Below are 17,540 nucleotides of genomic sequence, written 5' to 3' on the forward strand. Positions count from 1 at the left end.
GGGCAGGCCACTGCATGGTTCTGATGCCATTCTGCTGGAGGAGGTCTCTTGTTGCTCTCGCAGTGTGGGCACGGGCGTTATCATGCTAAAACTCGTGGTTGCGGCGATGTGCCAAATGAGGTATGGCCTGTGGTCTCAAGACTTGATCAATGTACCGAGCTACTGTGACAGCATTGCCTCTCCCTAGACCGATGTTCTGGAAGACCACAGGGACGACCCTCTGTGCAAGACCAATTCCACGTCACACCATGATGCTCGGACCACCCCAGAAGTCTCTCTCAACAACACAAGCATCCGAATAATGTTCCCCACGGTGTCGCCAGACTCTCTCTCTGCTTTCTGCTGTTGACATACAGTATGAGAAGAGGATTCAGCCAATGCTGGTACTGTGTTGCCCACTGAAGATGGTCCCGGCGATGACGTTGTGTCAGAATGGGTCCTCGGGATGGCCTGTGACAGCGGAGGTGTCTGAACGTCAATCGTCGACGCGTGGTGTCTGCACTAATGTGTTGCTTGTGTGTGCACATGGTCCGTCGAGCATTTTCCGCAGCAGTAACAAAGCGATCTTGAAGATGCTGTCGCACAATCTAACGAACCTGTCGTCGGGTGGTGACCCTTGGTCTTCCACTTCGTGGGCGGTCATCTGTAGTGTTGGTGGTCTGGTATCGTTGCTGGAGCCTGTATATGGTCCTTACGTGGACTTGAAATGCATTGGCTACTTGCCGGGCGGTTTGTCCAGCTTGCAATCGTCCAAGGGCTTGATGTGGCTGATTTCTTGTTAATCTTGGCATGTGGTAGCAATTCAATAACGAATGAATATTATCCGATCTTTGGATTTTTTATAGGGCAAGAAATGGGGGAACGCATGTGCATTTCAATTTGCACGGAACTCACGTGCTTCGGGTTACAATGGCCGTTGCCGTGATGCGTTTGGGCGATCGGTTTTTATTGTCATATGCTTTGTTTTTTAATCATCCAATTTTATTTTTCCGAACAAGGTGATGTTAAATTTTAGAAACTTTGACAAAAATTACCCAGATATTTAAAAGACAACTTTTCATGCAATATTACTTGGGGTGGCGTTTCTTTTATGGTTCAGTATATTATAGACACGCCATTTAGGGTAATAACAGTGAATCAACTATGATTCAGGCATAAATTAATTAACGTGTTTCACAGAAAACTGTAAAAATGCAAATAAAACACCTACCCGCATGCCTCAGACTCGCAGAATTTAAAGAGGGTATGTGTTCTTGTCGCCATTTTGTTTCGACATTGTTGAAACTCTGGGCTGTAAAGTACTTGGCAAGCACTTGTTGCCCAATCTTTCCTATCGGCGTTTGTCTGTTGGGTTATAAACAAAAACAAATCATTAGACGCTTTCAAGGTTTTCTCATGTTATTGTTTGACAGGTGAGGTGAGGTGAGGTGAGGTGAAATGGGGATTAAATTGCGTTCAAGATTATTCCACTGATATAGCGAAGTGCATATGCTCGAATGCGTGCTATGTGCGTGTACACGTGACTGCTTACATTAGTCAAGACTAATGCCATTTTTGATTGTGCTAGCCCATTGAGATACCATGCTGCAGTTTAGACACAGTATACTGACTGAGCCGGCCAGTCCTTGTTTTATTCCCCTAAAGCCGAGCGCCAGGCTGGGTAACTTGTAATGGAATAGGTCAGTTGTTGCACAAAATAAAAACCGGTTTAATAAATGTGAAATATGAAGGTATAATTACAACATCTTAATAGAAGCGAAAAAATATCATAAAATTTACATACATTATGTACTGATTTTATTTAACATTTTTTCGGTATATTTGCATCTAAGGTTCTCACCTCACATGGCTCTTTGCCCGTGGGCACATACTCGACACACTTATCGGGAGACACTCTCCAGGAATTTCCAAACGCAGCAGCATCAGTAGCAAGGGCGCCTGTTTGCAACGTTTTGTCGTCCTGATTGTTTCCATTGTTGTTGCCACACAAACCTTTGGTTTGATTTGCCCATGCCTCGGGTACTTCAAGTTTCACGTACAGACCTATTGATGTATCAAGGGCGGTGGTATATTTATTGCGTCTTATATATATATATATATATATATATATATATATATATATATATATATATATATATATATATATATATGTATGTATTGCACTTCCGACATTTATATGACACGAAAACTTTCCGTTGTCGATACAATTCGGAATATACATGTATGTGAGTCCACAACTATTGATTGTTGACATATAGAGAGATATGATTATATTATGCACAAAATCAAATGTCATTCGTCTTCCACACATTTAAGTTTGCCAAAATACTTCAAATACATTTTAGTTGCTCACCTTGGTCCCATGTGATGACAAAGTTGCGGGCGAGGATGTGATATGTAAGAGCGGTAAGTCGCACCTGGATGCCATCCAATATGTTGTTTATAGTTCCTTCTGGGTAGTTCTGACCGTTGATGTCAATACCTTTAGATCTTGCCATTGTCATAGTGAGGCCTTCACCCAACTGTATTTCAAGGGATTTGGTACACATGGTCTCGGTACCTCGACACTTGTAGCCTTGAATAAGAACCTTGATGTCATTGTACTCCAACATGACATACTGGCACGATCCGTCACTGGAACCGGGGAAGTAGTATGCGTCGCCATCAAAGGTTTGGAAGAATTGCTGGGTTCCGGACAGCGTACAGATTTCTGCACACAAACGAAAGAAAGGAAACAAAATATCAGGTTGAGGCCATTTCCTCATCATCATGAATGTAATTTAACTTTACATTTCTGTCAATTATTGAAGATTGTCTTGTCGGTGTGCCACCGGTGAGGAAGGATACGCTTATATTTTCGCGAATACCTAGTGTCATCAATATTCAATAATGATTAATAAGCAAATGCTTGTGATATACTTCTTTTAGTAGAGTTTTCTTATAATTATGGAAATTGTTTGTGTCGCTTTATATTAATAGTTGAACACATTTAACATACTCATTAACACTACATAGTGTATTAATTTGAGCTTTATGAATAATACAAAGTAGTATCAACTCACGTCTGCAAGTGCTTGAATCGAGAACTTCCCACTTAGCGTTGTTACATTTCCTGTAAATACAAGATGGAGTTGTAGAATTGTTTACATTCACATCATTTGGCATAGACGATCGAATCCTCAATTACATCATCGTACTTCATGATATATACAACTATATCCTTCTATTGATAGCAATATCGTTTCTCCACACACTCACATAATATACACCATCAGATCTTCTTATAGTGTCACGATCATATCCTAATATAGATCATAGCCACAAACGACTTCATATTGCAACACAATATTACCCACAAGTGATGAAAGACCGAGTGCAATAACATCCCCATGTTTGCACTGTGGCATGTTTATTTGAGCGTTTTCTCAAACCTGCTAAACCACTTACAATAAAATGACGCCATACTGTTACATTGTGGAGAACATTAAGATAAGACTTCATCCTTGGTTTCATACATTGAAAACGTCACTTTAATAATTTTTCTCAGTACTAGATAGTGTTTCAGTGTCTCGTGCGTACCTGTGTCTATGCGTACACTAGTCCGGACTTAAGTTGATTTCATAGAGCTAGCCTACTGAGGTACCCTGCCAGAATTAAACATGAATAACCCACTCAGACACAGTATACTGACTCCGAGCCGGCCATGTTTGTCACTTCAAAGCCGAACGGATTTTGTTGCACAAAATAACAACTGATATAATAAATGATGCCCTCTACATAGTCTGGATAGAACCATGATGGACCTGAAAATCACAAGCATGCAGAAGAGGGAAATAAGGGATCGCTTAAAACACTGTGTGTATGCCAGAGCTTGCAGAAGAGGGAAATAAGGGATCGCTTAAAACACTGTGTGTATGCCAGAGCTTGCAGAAGAGGGAAATAAGGGATCGCTTAAAACACTGTGTGTATGCCAGAGCTTGCAGAAGAGGGAAATAAGGGATCGCTTAAAACACTGTGTGTATGCCAGAGCTTGACATCAACTGACAGGGTGGACAGCCTCATTAAACGTCATCACATACTCTTCATTTAACGTTTATATGTTGATGCAACACATTGACGGTATCGTGTGCAAACAGAAAGCCTTCTAATTCACTTTTTTATTAGTATTAGCCGTTGTAGTAGTAGTAGTAGTAGTAGTAGTAGTAGTAGTAGTAGTAGTAGTAGTAGTTTTGTTTATTTGTTTGTTTGTTTGTTGTTTAACGCCACACTCAGCAATATTCCATCTATATGACGGCGGTCTGTAAATAATCAAGTTTTGACCAGACATACCAGTGATTGACATCATGAGCATCGATCCACGCAATTGGGATACGATGACATGCATCAAACAAGTCAGCCAGCATTGACAACCCGATCCCGTCAATCGCCTCTTACGTAGTAGTAATAGTGGTAGTGAGTGAGTGAGTATGTGAGTGGGTGAGTATGGTCTTACGCCGCTTTTAAGCAATATTCCAGCAATATTACGACGGAGCTTCACACATTATAGCCATGTCAGGAATCGAACCCGGGTCTTCGGTGTGACGAGCGAACGCTTTAACCACTAGGGTACCCGACGCCCCAGTAGTAGTAGTAGTAGTAGTAGTAGTAGTAGTAGTAGTAGTAGTAGTAGTAGTAGTAGTAGTTGCTTACTTTTGGTGGCAGCCAGCAGAGATGATGGATCCCTGCGCGAAGTAATCCCCTGTATCGTAGCATGGACATTCACCCTCCTTAATACATTTACCAGACTGAAAAGAAATATACATTTTAACAATAGTTGCCATCTGCCTTCGAGGAGGTGAATGATTAAGGAAGGGGCTAGTATATAGATAGTAACATATTTTAGTATTTATAGACTGTCGGAGACGTGGAAATGCGCTGTAATGGTACAGTGCAAACCCGTAGCACTCATAGTGTCATAGAGAAATAACATCTGGCATACACTGATTCATGCCGAGGGAGTCAACAGTAAGGACTTCTTATCAGATTCTTTTTTCTGCACTATTGTGTCACCACTGTCATCACTACTGTGATCTCCAGTATCTTTAAATGAACCTCTTAATAAGTAATTATTTACCACATGACTGGCTTCATATCTGTAATAACTATCCTGTGGAAAAACGTCATATCTTTTTACGTTCTCAGTCCCCAACGCACTGGTGAGTCAATTTAATCTATTAAGAAATGAAAGTGGATTCTCTCAATGTCTTGAAGACCCGGATAAAATTATAACATTACTCACAAGTCAGTCTGTAAACAAATTCGTGCGCCATGTGAAACAAAAATACTCACCGGGTCCTCAATAGTTCCATTGGGGCAGTAGCAGGCTTCCTGCAAGATGAACTCGCCATTTCTCTGTGGAAGTTGCTTGCAGGCGCTCTTCCTGCCGGGCATCTGGCACGTTGGCATGCAGGTACCCTCGGGGACTTCAGCCAGCACTTGGGTACCAAGACAGGTCATCTTCTCACATGTTGTATTGGTGCAGGACAGTTTGCCACTTGCACAAACGCTACAAAATTACGAAGGGTCAATAATTAAAACGTTACGGGTTGTGAAAAGAAGTTGGTGTACGGTGATATTGCGTTAAGGGTGTGACTATAAAGGGCTGAATACTCGGATTATAAGATACAGGTTCGGGGATAATCGGTTATTGTAAAGGTATAATATCATAGTATATCGGAAGAATAAGTTATGGGTAGGGGACCATGCCATAACGGTATGCGATCACCGTAAGGGAATCATAGATGTAAAGATAGTGGAGTTGTTGTCTGATCAAGGTTACAATGTATCAGTGACAAAACTGATGTCCCATACAATTCCTTATTTGGACTTGTACCATATGTTTTAGGTACACATGTGACGTGCCGTTGCATGTGTTTGTGATGGGGCCGGATACGCTCCCCTTTTCGCGAAGACCTGGTATCATCACTATTTGATTGTAAGGAGATAAACCTACCATGTTTTGAAATTTGATGTAGTCCAAATGCAGATTAGATACCTCTTATTTCACTTTGGAAACTGGGGGCACGGGTGGGCCAGTCGTCTACGGCGCCCCGAGTCGAGTCGAGTTGCGTCCCTTGGGCACGCCAGAAACCTATGGTTGTGGGTTCGAATCCCGGTTCGCCCCGATTATGTTTCTAGGTTTGTCAGCACCATGCCCGTGATCGTGTGTTTCACCGAAGTGGTAAACGTCGAAGACCTGCATCACTTCGGGCTTTCCTCCCACATTAAGCTGACACGCCGTGATATAACTGGAATACTGTTAAAAGCGGCGTTTAACCTCACTCCCTCACTCACTCACTTTGGAACCGAGCGCTTTAGGTTTATCTCCATTTTGCCATGACGACAAGAGCAGTTTCGAAACGGTAGGCTTTTGGGACGCATTATTGCACATGGGTGAATAGGTCAGCGATCTTTGAACGTTTCAAAAAGGGTCCTAAGTAGTGATAAATGTAACAAATATAAGTTCAGGTTGTAGAAATGTAGAAAAAAATGTGAATTAATTTATTTCTCAAAAAAGCTTATTATTAAATAACAGGATTTTAGGTATTTTGAAGTTCTACTCATGTAGCAGGTGGTTTGGAATATCTCCCCGACAGGAATACATAATAAAAAATACTATCTCTCCACCCTGAAGTATTAGCTACAGACGAGTACTTGTGGCCCTGACACTGTGGTCAGTGTGTGTTTAACTTCATTGTGTGTATTCTGAAGTAGATTTCATCATGTTTGATGCCATTGTTCTGATATCGAACGTTTACGGTATTCAAATGGGTTAATGGCAGCCATTTTTACATGCATCGATGCATCTGATCCTTTACAATTGCTTCTAATACAGTCGGAATCGTACAGTAGAGTCTACTTCTAGTACAGAACATTCTTATGATTATAGAAATGTTTTTGTCGCTTTAATTTTACAATGCGATATGTGTGTGGATGATTTGTGAGATATGTTCAATATCAACGAAAGGTCTGGTAAACGTAAAGTTTATTACACAGACAGACAGACAGACAGATAGACAGATAGATAGATAGATAGATAGATAGATAGATAGATAGATAGATAGATAGATAGATTTGACCTCAAAGTCACCGAACCAAGGATCATGGTTGTCAACTTACCATTCCTGGCAACCGATGGTGACCTTGGCGCCGGGTTTAATGGCCGTGTAAGGATCCTCCAGTGAGTAGCAGTTGCACTGATCCTGTGGAACACAGTTATTTTCTTGGTCAAGATAGTTTCCTGGCTTGCAAGTGCAGCCCTGCAGACAGTCGCCATTGCATTTTCCACCACTTAGACTGATGTCACGACAGGAAGTCGCACAGCTCTTCACGCAACAGCTATATTGCTTATCGTCGTCTTGGTCGCCGGCCCCAGCTGCACACGTGGTCATTGACGCTAGTAAAGAAGGAAGCCATATCATCATATTAATAACATCCCACCAGACTACGTTTTATCTCTAGTATCAGTTGGTTGCTTCACTAAATTGCCAATGAGCATATACAGTCAGGTATTCGTTTGTCCCTCTACAATGTCTAGCACTATCTCAAGCATTTTTATGTTGGAAACATAATGGGTACTGTATCGCATTTGTTTTAAAATTCAAATAGAAATAAGTTTCAGTTGGAAGTGCTGCACCCGTGAGCGTTCGAGATAATCCAATAAAAATACCAGTGGAATAACCAAACAAACTGAACGAAAATCGAAAGAACTTACAGCAATCTACTGTAGCTGAGTCGTTGAACTGGGTAAGGCAGATGCCACAATCACGAAGCATTCCTTTGAGAAGGCTACATACTCCCACTCCACGCATGGCCTCACAGGCCACTTCGTACTCATCCAGTTTGCTCATGTCCAATGTTGGGCACTTGTTGGTGATAGCTTTTCTCATGTTCACACACTGCAATAGTTAAACGTTTGGAATGTATTTGCAGTGATATTATTTGCCAGGTAACATGTTTCGTTTCTAGTGAGCTGCAATAGACTGTTTTCAAACCCACGAAAATTATCTTTGATGTTGTTTATGATTTAAAGCAGCAAAGGCATTCTTACAATATGCGTTGGTGAAAAGCAGGTGGGTGGCGTGCATGAAGGGCTATACCTGTGGTGTTTTGGATGTGGTGTCATACGCATCAAATGCAAGACACCTGTCCTGGGAGTTCCCGGCAATGAAGTCTTCTTCACTGAACTGACCCTGCGATACTGGGTCGATGAGGTCGTTAGCAGGGTTATAGTCGAAGTTACCACAGAGACCTGTCACCTAGAACACAAACAGATTGAGAAGGTCCTTATATTCTTTACACTGGAACAAAGTTACAAATTTTCATGTCGCCTTCACACATAATGTCGCCTGTCCATATGGAAGGAGATTCGCACATCCCTGAATGACTGGTATTTTATAATTATATCCCTATTGTTACAATTGAATCCTATTTCAATAAAGAAATATAGTTTCAGGTGATCACAGTTATATATATTTATGTGATCATCTATATATTTATATATATATTTATATATATACACACACACCATATTACCTTAATCCTCAAACGGAGACTTACATATGTGAATAGGCGTGTTCTGGTTTCGCCACTTGGGGCAATATTTCAGCTTTATCACGGCGTTGGATTGAGGGGCCTCATTTTAAGCAAATGGACATAGACTACATAACTTCACTGTTTATCACAACGACGGTGTTGTGGCCTCTCGTTGTTTGGCGTTACATACCCTGGTTGAGTAGACACTGGGTCTTGCTGAAATGTGGATACCGCTGGTCTTGTCGATTGAAACTGTGAGGTCCATGAATTCAACAACGTAGATATCCGCGGCTGTGCTGATGAACAATCCAGTCTTGAAGAATGGAAGAGGTTTGGTTTGACCATTCACTTTGAAGGTGGTGTCTTTCACACCGATCTGATAGCTGTCGCTTCCTCTGGTAACTGTGACTGTCATGAGACTCATGTCTGCTGCTGCTGCAGCTTCGACTTTCATTTTGCCTGGGAGCTACAACAGATTCATTGCAGTTAGTGATTGCTTATTTTGAGCGACATGCTAGTGGTCATGCTAAATACTAGTATCATATACCATAGTGCCCGCTTCAACATAACCAAAAAGATCAATTTTATCTCTCCTCACAGTAACTGTGTATCACAGTAATATCCCCTTACCTCCAACAATGTGAAGGAACACTCAGTTGCTCCTCTGTTGGACACCTTGAAAGAGGACTGATCAAACTGTCTGACGGTTTTGAGACCTTTAACTTCGCAGGTGCCTGGACAGTCCTCCTTAACACATTTCCATATGCCATAGGTTTGACAGGTACTGTAATGAAAGGCAGATTCGTTACTTCAACAATTATACATTTGTACATTATCTCACTATTTCATTGGCCCCTCTATCCATACAAGCCTTGAACTCATTTCGATTGTTTGGAGATTCGCCCCGCTAAGCCCTTGATGGACCATGATCTCAGGCGCAGGGCAGAGGTAATCTTTATTCGTTACTCTGGTTAATTCGCAACTTTAATAGACAGTCATAAAGTGAGTATTTCAAATATCTAGCCCAACATGGTAGGTTGTTTTTTCCGCGACATAATTACGTGATACGCCTAGTTCAGACGCTATAATTTACCGTTATCTCAACTCAGGTTGACAAGTGTTCTTTGTGTCGTTAGGGCGCAAGGAAGAACCAAACTAACACAATATTAATGAATTCGTCTTACATGCAGAAGACAATGCTGTGCTTATTTTGTGCAGGAAATTGTCAAATAACCAGCTGAAAGTGTTTTCTATGTTTCTCTTCGAAGACTAGCTTCCGAATACAAAGTTTACTTATCCTAAAGACTTGCAATAAGTGCTCTTACCATGACATACACTTGTCCTTCGTGTACATCTTTTCGTCGATGGCAAAAAGCTTCTTGTCGTAGACGCACTTGCATTCATTAGGGACCACGCAATTTCCTGCATTGTCTATGACCTTTCCGGCTTCGCAGACACATCCAGCCATGTGTTGAGAACATTCTGGACTACTGAGCCTCAGAAGGTTTTCTGTGTCCATCATACCGCACATTGCAGGGCATGGGGATGCATACACAGAGAAGACCTTTCCAGCGGGGCACTGCTTGGCTGAAGAATTAAAACATGACCCAATTTATTTGGATGAAAATAATAATGGTTGTATTAATAATATTGTTTTAATGAAGAGACGTAATGACATAACTAATAGTTTCCGGTTATTATAGGACGATCAGCAATAGGAAACAGCAACAATGATAATTGCATTTTCCAAATCATCAAACTCATCTTGCCTAAATAGGATAGTATACTTACGACAGAAGCTCTTCGTTCGCCATTTAAAGTAGACTTGCTTAGCAATACACATGGAAGCATAGAGAGACAGCGTGTTGCACACAGCTTCCTGTTTGAGCTCAGGGGTCGCGGCATTGCAGTAGGCTCTCTTGCACTCATACTGGCTCAATGTGGGGTTCACCTATAACAATAACACACGTGTTACAAGACATAGGTATAAATACAGAGTCGACAAGCATTTTACAATTTGATAAACGTTACAAGACAACGGGTTTACACTCGACGAGCTCACAAGTGGAACAAATTTATCACAATTGGACAAACTTTTCTAGACGTTTACATGCACTCCATCTCTTTTTGCAGTAAAAGTATTTTCTTTCTAAAGTTATCCCCCCCTGCAGCCAGAGGCTACTCACGATATCGTTGCAGGTTCTGAATCCACTGCTTCTGAGCCAAGCACAGGCCTTGCTAGCATTGTCTTCCTCCTCCCCAGCAGCGCAGCGTCTCAGACCCTCGCCACACTGGAGAAAGAGTCATCATATTGGATGCAGAAGTGTTAACAAAAAATCATTTATATATTCAGCAGCAGTATGTTCAGGGAGTGTTGATATAAATTATAACACATCATACACAGAGTGATATCACATTATGTACAGCGAAGGTGATAACACGTGATATACAGAGAGGTTGATGTCCCATCATATACAAAGAGGTCGATAGCACGTGAAATACAGAGAGGTTGATATCCCATCATATACACAGAAGGTTATAACACGTGATATACAGAGAGGTTGATATCCCATCATATACACAGAAGAGAGAGAGAGAGAGGGGGGGGGGGGGGGGGGGGGGCGGTTGATATCACATTGTACACAGAGAGGGTTGATATTACATGTGCCGTGAGAGTTGATAGTACAGTATGTACAAAGAGAGTTGATACTACATGTACAAAGAGAGTTGATAGTACATTTCATACAGAGAGAGTTGATATGACATCATACACAGAGAGGGTTGATGTCACATTATACACAGAGAGGGTTGATATCACATCATACACAGAGAGAGTTGACATCACATTATATACAGAGGGGGTTGATATCATATTATATACAGAGGAGGTTGATATCACATTATACAGAGAGGGTTGAAATCACATTATACACAGAGAGGGTTGATATCACATTATACACAGAGAGGGTTGATTTCACATTATATACAGAGAGGGTTGATGTCACATGATATACAGAGAGGGTTGATGTCATATTATATACAGAGAGGGTTGATATCACATCATACACAGAGAGGGTTGTTATCACATTATACAGAGAGAGTTGAAATCACATAATACACAGAGAGGGTTGATATCACATCATACACAGAGAGGGTTGATGTCACATTATATACAGAGAGGGTTCATGTCACATTATATACAGAGAGGGTTCATGTCACATTATATACAGAGAGGGTTGATGTCACATTATATACAGAGAGGGTTGATGTCACATTATATACAGAGAGGGTTGATGTCACATTATATACAGAGAGGGTTGATGTCATATTATATACAGAGGGGGTTGATGTCATATTATATACAGAGGGGGTTGATGTCATATTATATACAGAGGAGGTTGATATCACATTATACAGAGAGGGTTGAAATCACATTATACACAGAGAGGGTTGATATCACATTATACACAGAGAGGGTTGATTTCACATTATATACAGAGAGGGTTGATGTCACATGATATACAGAGAGGGTTGATGTCATATTATATACAGAGAGGGTTGATATCACATCATACACAGAGAGGGTTGTTATCACATTATACAGAGAGAGTTGAAATCACATAATACACAGAGAGGGTTGATATCACATCATACACAGAGAGGGTTGATGTCACATTATATACAGAGAGGGTTCATGTCACATTATATACAGAGAGGGTTCATGTCACATTATATACAGAGAGGGTTGATGTCACATTATATACAGAGAGGGTTGATGTCACATTATATACAGAGAGGGTTGATGTCACATTATATACAGAGAGGGTTGATGTCATATTATATACAGAGGGGGTTGATGTCATATTATATACAGAGGGGGTTGATGTCATATTATATACAGAGGGGGTTGGTAGCACGTTATACATGTTCAACGATTGTTGACAATACATACATCAAAGGTTCATGATATGCATATATACATGTATTTCAGTTTCAAAGAACATTACTGTTAAAATGATCTGACATACAACTTACCTTGTCTGAGCTTCTGAAACTGCCTGCGATACCCTTGACTTCGACGGGATTGCTTAGGAGAGCGTATTCAGCTATAGAGAAAATAATTTGCATATAATACATGTCAGGAGAATTGAGGCGATTGATAAAAGAGTCCTATTCTCTGGGCATTTATATTGCCATATTGTTTTTTTTTTGTTCAGGTGAAGCGAAGAGCGTAGTTTGTGATAAGTATTACGAACCTGCTGGATCGCCCTTGCCGTTACCGCACATTCCGGTGAAACCTCCATCTTCAAGCGTTGCCCTGTCGGCTGTGACCACTGCCATACCGTCATCATCAACACCGACGGTGATCTCGAATTTCGAGAGTTTGAAGTTCTTACGTTCCATCTTTTCGTAAACGGTAATGTCTGAAAAGAATGATAACATGTATTCTCGCAAAGACATTGTCTCTTGCTTTCTCCCAATACCCACAGTAGTTTTTATCTCGCCTAACAGCACGTTATTTTTATCTTCATTGTATTCTCACAGTCACCATTATTTCGACATCACCGCGTTTTTAATCATATTAAAATCCAGGCACGATTACTTTTATCTTATGTAATGCCTCGTTAACGATTATTTCTCTTATTTGTGATACCATTATAATTGTATTACTTCATTTATATTACACCGGTTATCAATGTTATACAAATATATCTTATTCATATCATCTGCATTATGTTGCAACGGTGATCGTTAATACAACGTTTCATCTAACAAGGCCAAGATCTGAAACGATTTTTGTATGTTGGAATGGGTTACTTGAAAGACATAAACGAATTACTTTGCTTCATCAGTACTGTGGCACCTCGTCAACTCAAAGGTCTGGGTACCATCGTATTTGTTGAGAATTCCGGAATTCAGACTTAAGTGACATACGGCGGGACCATACAGGTACCATATACTGAGATGTGACGACTTCGTGATGACGAGGTTTCACTGTAGTTTGCTGTTATATGTGAATGTACGAGATGACTACGGCACTTAGCCCGGTTCTTTGTATCTGAGTGTGTGTGTGTTATGTAGTTCATTCCTTTTCCTCCTACCTCCAAGGCTTTTTGGTTCGCCTGAAATTTCAGTTTCAGTTCCATCAGGGCTGGTCACTTTTCCAGTTTCGCTACTGTAGGTGTATGATTTTCCGTCCATTGTGATTGTGAGAGACTGAAAAGAAAGAAATGTTATACTTCATAAGGGTAATGAGGGTGAAAAGTATTAGGATAGCCTAAACGGTTAAAAATGAATATATTTCCACTGGTAATAATAAGACCACAGGTTGACGTAACACAGACATCGTTGTTGGTGTAGTACAGACATCATTGTTGAAGTAGTACAGACATCATTGTTGACGTGGTACAGACACCATTGCTGTCGTAGTACAGACATCATTGTTGACGTATGACAAACATCCTTTTTGGCGTAGTACAGACATCATTGTTGACGTATGGCAAACATCCTTTTTGGCGTAGTACAGACATCATTGTTGACGTAGTACAGACATCATTGTTGACGTAGTACAGACACCATTGTTGGCGTACTACAGACATCATTGTTGACGTAGTACAGACATCATTGTTGACGTAGTACGTATGTCAATTTTTGTCGCGTAATGCCTAAACGTATTGTAGGCACAGTTACAAACAAATATATTTTTTATCATGGCATATATCCATTTGCTATTTGTATAACATACCTAATACACTGCTATTGTCATTCAGCAAAACTGTGCAATATGCACCCTTTCATATTCTTTTATCCCCCTCTTTGAATACATTGGATTAGTTTCACCATGCCATCTTTGTCATCAAGTATCGATATGCAAATTAGATTTGTCGGATGTGACATTTGCTCTCTTTTAAACGGTCAACGAGTTAATTTTGGTTAAAAAAATTAATGCGACAAAAATCTCAATTCTCAAACCTGATACTCGTCGAACACCTAAAACCTTCTATCACATGTAAGCCAAAATCAGTTCAGACAAGAAAGGCTCAAATTACCTTCTTGCACTTGCATGTAGAACCGGGATCACAAGTTGTGTAAGCGGTGATCTTGATGTTGGCGTTCTGGATGAGAGTCATTGTGCAAGTTGAACAGTAGTGGTAATCGACGCCGTCGAAGGTACGGTAGCTGCACTCTCCGAAAGATCGGCAGGTCTTCGTACGGAAATCACCCTCACCGCCAATGACTGTTGCGTTCACTGCAGAGACAGGGTTTGCACATATATAATCTTATCACATCGTATCATGTTGTAATTCATATTATCTTATATCGAAAAAGAAACATATCACTTTATATACATGTCAACATATCGTAGTATATATATATATATATTCTGTTATTGCCATAATGGATTTACCATTCCAAAAACAGTCAAATTAACTGCACCTTAAATGAAGTCCTTATATTCGATTTGACAAGCAGCATATATGGTTTACATTTAATCAATATTTAACCTAGTATAAAATGCTTCTGTTTCATATATTCAAGGATACATGCAACGCGAGTCGAGATATTATTCTAATGAAGTTGTTAACGATATAGATCTGTTGTGAACAGTTAACGTATACCTGTCGCATGGTATATGTACTTCATGTTCAAAACAGAAGTACAAATTAGACTAACCAAGCTATCGCTAGGATAATATGAATTCTATGATTCGATGATTTTACGAATTCGTGTATACCATAAAACCTACACTCCTTTGATAAAATCAGTATGATTAATAAACGAATGTAATAATCTCTGGAACCGATTGTATTCCCCATACGTACCCTTGTTGCAGATGCTGCAAGTGTCTCGGTTACCCCAAGATCCACCTTCTGTACAACAAGGGCCTTCTGCCGTGTACTGACTCTTCTTGGAGCCGCTACAGAATTTGCCAACGTAGCAGTAGGACTCTGTAAGAACGAAAATATAAATATGTTCAGACAATGACAATTATTGTGGTTGTTCAGTGAAATATATTTAGCTCAATAAAACGTACCTAGAGTTGATATTATATGTATAATTTGTATTGGTCTTATCCGACATGTCACATACAACGATTCAGCTTTAAGAGGGGTTGATGAATTGTTTGTAACAAGTACTGACATCGTTTTAAGTGGGATAACAAGACAATTACTATGCCGTCATTATATTGAAGACATATACGAACATATAAATAAAGGATTTTTATGAATCTACGTAATACGTATTCAAATCTTAATCCATCACCATCTTTCAAAAAACATATATATCAAGTATGTGGTTTGATAATGTCTGTTACGGGCTCTATCTGGTTTATATTGTTCAATTAAAAAGAATGCAAAAATCATGTCGGTAGCAGTGAGACATTCCATAAGGGAGTTATGCTATTATTACATTTGAGTACAAATGCCACTTACCTCCTGGAGCCTCCTCACAGTTTCTCCCAGTATAATTGTTTTTACACTCGCAGAGGTCGGGTTTCACACAGAGCCCATCTGGCCCGCATCCACCCTGACAAACAGCTACAAGGAAAGATCATACATCAGCTCATGTTTTAAACTCCCATGTGATTCCATTGAATATCATTGGTATATAACGCAAAGTCACACGTGCTAACTCAAGTGATTAACAGTAATCGTTACTCATAGTCAAGCATAGGTGCGCAATTATGGTCGATTATTTAAAGGCCGCAGTGATATAAATGCAATACTGTACACTGCGACAGGACGAATATACATGTATGTTGTGTTGCATTTTCAATTTGAAATTAGATAAAACAGTTACCACCAGTATAACATGATAAGAAGATTAACTTACGATCGTTGCAGTCGTTACCACCGTAACCGTCGCAACAGCCCCACTTGTCCACCTCTTTTTTGCTATAAAGATATTTATTGGTCAGTCAAAGCAATGATCTCGTCTGCCATAACGAAATGTGAATAGGGACGGAATAGAAACCACATTTCTATTTCTAAATTACCCAACGAAGAAAGATGTTGCTTCCTCCTGATTTACAGACAAACTCAAAGTTTCATCACATTGTATTTCTTCCAGATTATCACTAGGGGATGGTTAAACATTCCAGTAGGTAATACATGCTACGGGGAAGTCGCAACATACTTACAGACCGGTTCCATCTTGTACATAGATTAAAATTGTTGGATACCAAATAAATATCTAGTTTAATTAAACAGATTAAATTGAATATGCTAAAAAAAAGTATTGTCCTTAAACTAATCACTAAATAAACAGATTAAGACGAGATAGACGTTTATATATACTGTCATTTAACGTCCCATGAGGTCCCAGATCTGAATCATGTATTGCGTATGTAAACAGACTTGTGAGTCGCTTGAAGGGCAAGCGGTGCATGCAAGTTTTCAGTTAAATGTTTTTGCATGTACATTTGACAAGAAACAATAAATGGCTAATATTATTTACACACATTTTAGCTAAGGGAAGCACTTTTGTAAGATATGTCGAGATCACTAGATCTATTTGGGTATTTATGCAAACAACCTTACTACACTTCAAATATCCCTAGAAATGGGCTACACTTTTATTTTTAATAAGGCTGCCATTTTAAAAATTTGGTCTGACTTTCGGAACCTGATCCTAGAGACACACTTTCATCATCATTGACCTTTTGGATGAGAGGAATCGCCGAAAAATATAAAACTCGGACAATGGCAACGGACACCACGGCATGTTGGACCAATGTTTTATCTACAGATGACAATTGTCAAAAAAACATGTACTATGCAATTCTTAACTCGTAGTAATGTTATTGTAAAGCAAGTGGAAACAATTCAGAGGCGAGTGACATACAGGAAAATTATTAAAAAATTAACATCACTAGTTATTTATAAAGATGAAATCAACAAAACAGGACTTTGAATTAATAAGATAAAAGTTATTTATATATGATACATTTGACGCCAGGTACA

General features: G+C 39.8%; 1 protein-coding gene across 1 annotated transcript in view; it reads right to left on the reverse strand.

Moving 5' to 3' along the window:
* The window catches only part of LOC124116211 (mucin-16-like), a 179,956-nt gene that overhangs the window by 160,111 nt on the left and 2,305 nt on the right, over positions 1-17,540 (reverse strand). The window contains exons 3-23 of the mRNA XM_048386754.1: positions 16,411-16,472; positions 16,011-16,115; positions 15,399-15,524; positions 14,625-14,824; positions 13,677-13,791; positions 12,831-12,998; positions 12,610-12,680; positions 10,761-10,865; positions 10,366-10,525; positions 9,900-10,161; positions 9,205-9,358; positions 8,765-9,040; positions 8,139-8,297; positions 7,754-7,937; positions 7,159-7,435; positions 5,329-5,545; positions 4,690-4,784; positions 3,063-3,112; positions 2,354-2,710; positions 1,841-2,043; positions 1,211-1,344 (exon numbers count right to left, since the gene is read on the reverse strand). Of these exons, the coding sequence (XP_048242711.1) occupies positions 1,211-1,344; positions 1,841-2,043; positions 2,354-2,710; positions 3,063-3,112; positions 4,690-4,784; positions 5,329-5,545; positions 7,159-7,435; positions 7,754-7,937; positions 8,139-8,297; positions 8,765-9,040; positions 9,205-9,358; positions 9,900-10,161; positions 10,366-10,525; positions 10,761-10,865; positions 12,610-12,680; positions 12,831-12,998; positions 13,677-13,791; positions 14,625-14,824; positions 15,399-15,524; positions 16,011-16,115; positions 16,411-16,472 (3,480 nt within the window). The remainder of the gene's footprint in view (positions 1-1,210; positions 1,345-1,840; positions 2,044-2,353; positions 2,711-3,062; positions 3,113-4,689; positions 4,785-5,328; positions 5,546-7,158; positions 7,436-7,753; positions 7,938-8,138; positions 8,298-8,764; positions 9,041-9,204; positions 9,359-9,899; positions 10,162-10,365; positions 10,526-10,760; positions 10,866-12,609; positions 12,681-12,830; positions 12,999-13,676; positions 13,792-14,624; positions 14,825-15,398; positions 15,525-16,010; positions 16,116-16,410; positions 16,473-17,540) is intronic.

Source organism: Haliotis rufescens, unplaced genomic scaffold (assembly GCF_023055435.1).
Source record: "Haliotis rufescens isolate VD_foot unplaced genomic scaffold, xgHalRufe1.0.p SCAF_10, whole genome shotgun sequence".
Lineage (NCBI taxonomy): Eukaryota > Metazoa > Mollusca > Gastropoda > Lepetellida > Haliotidae > Haliotis > Haliotis rufescens.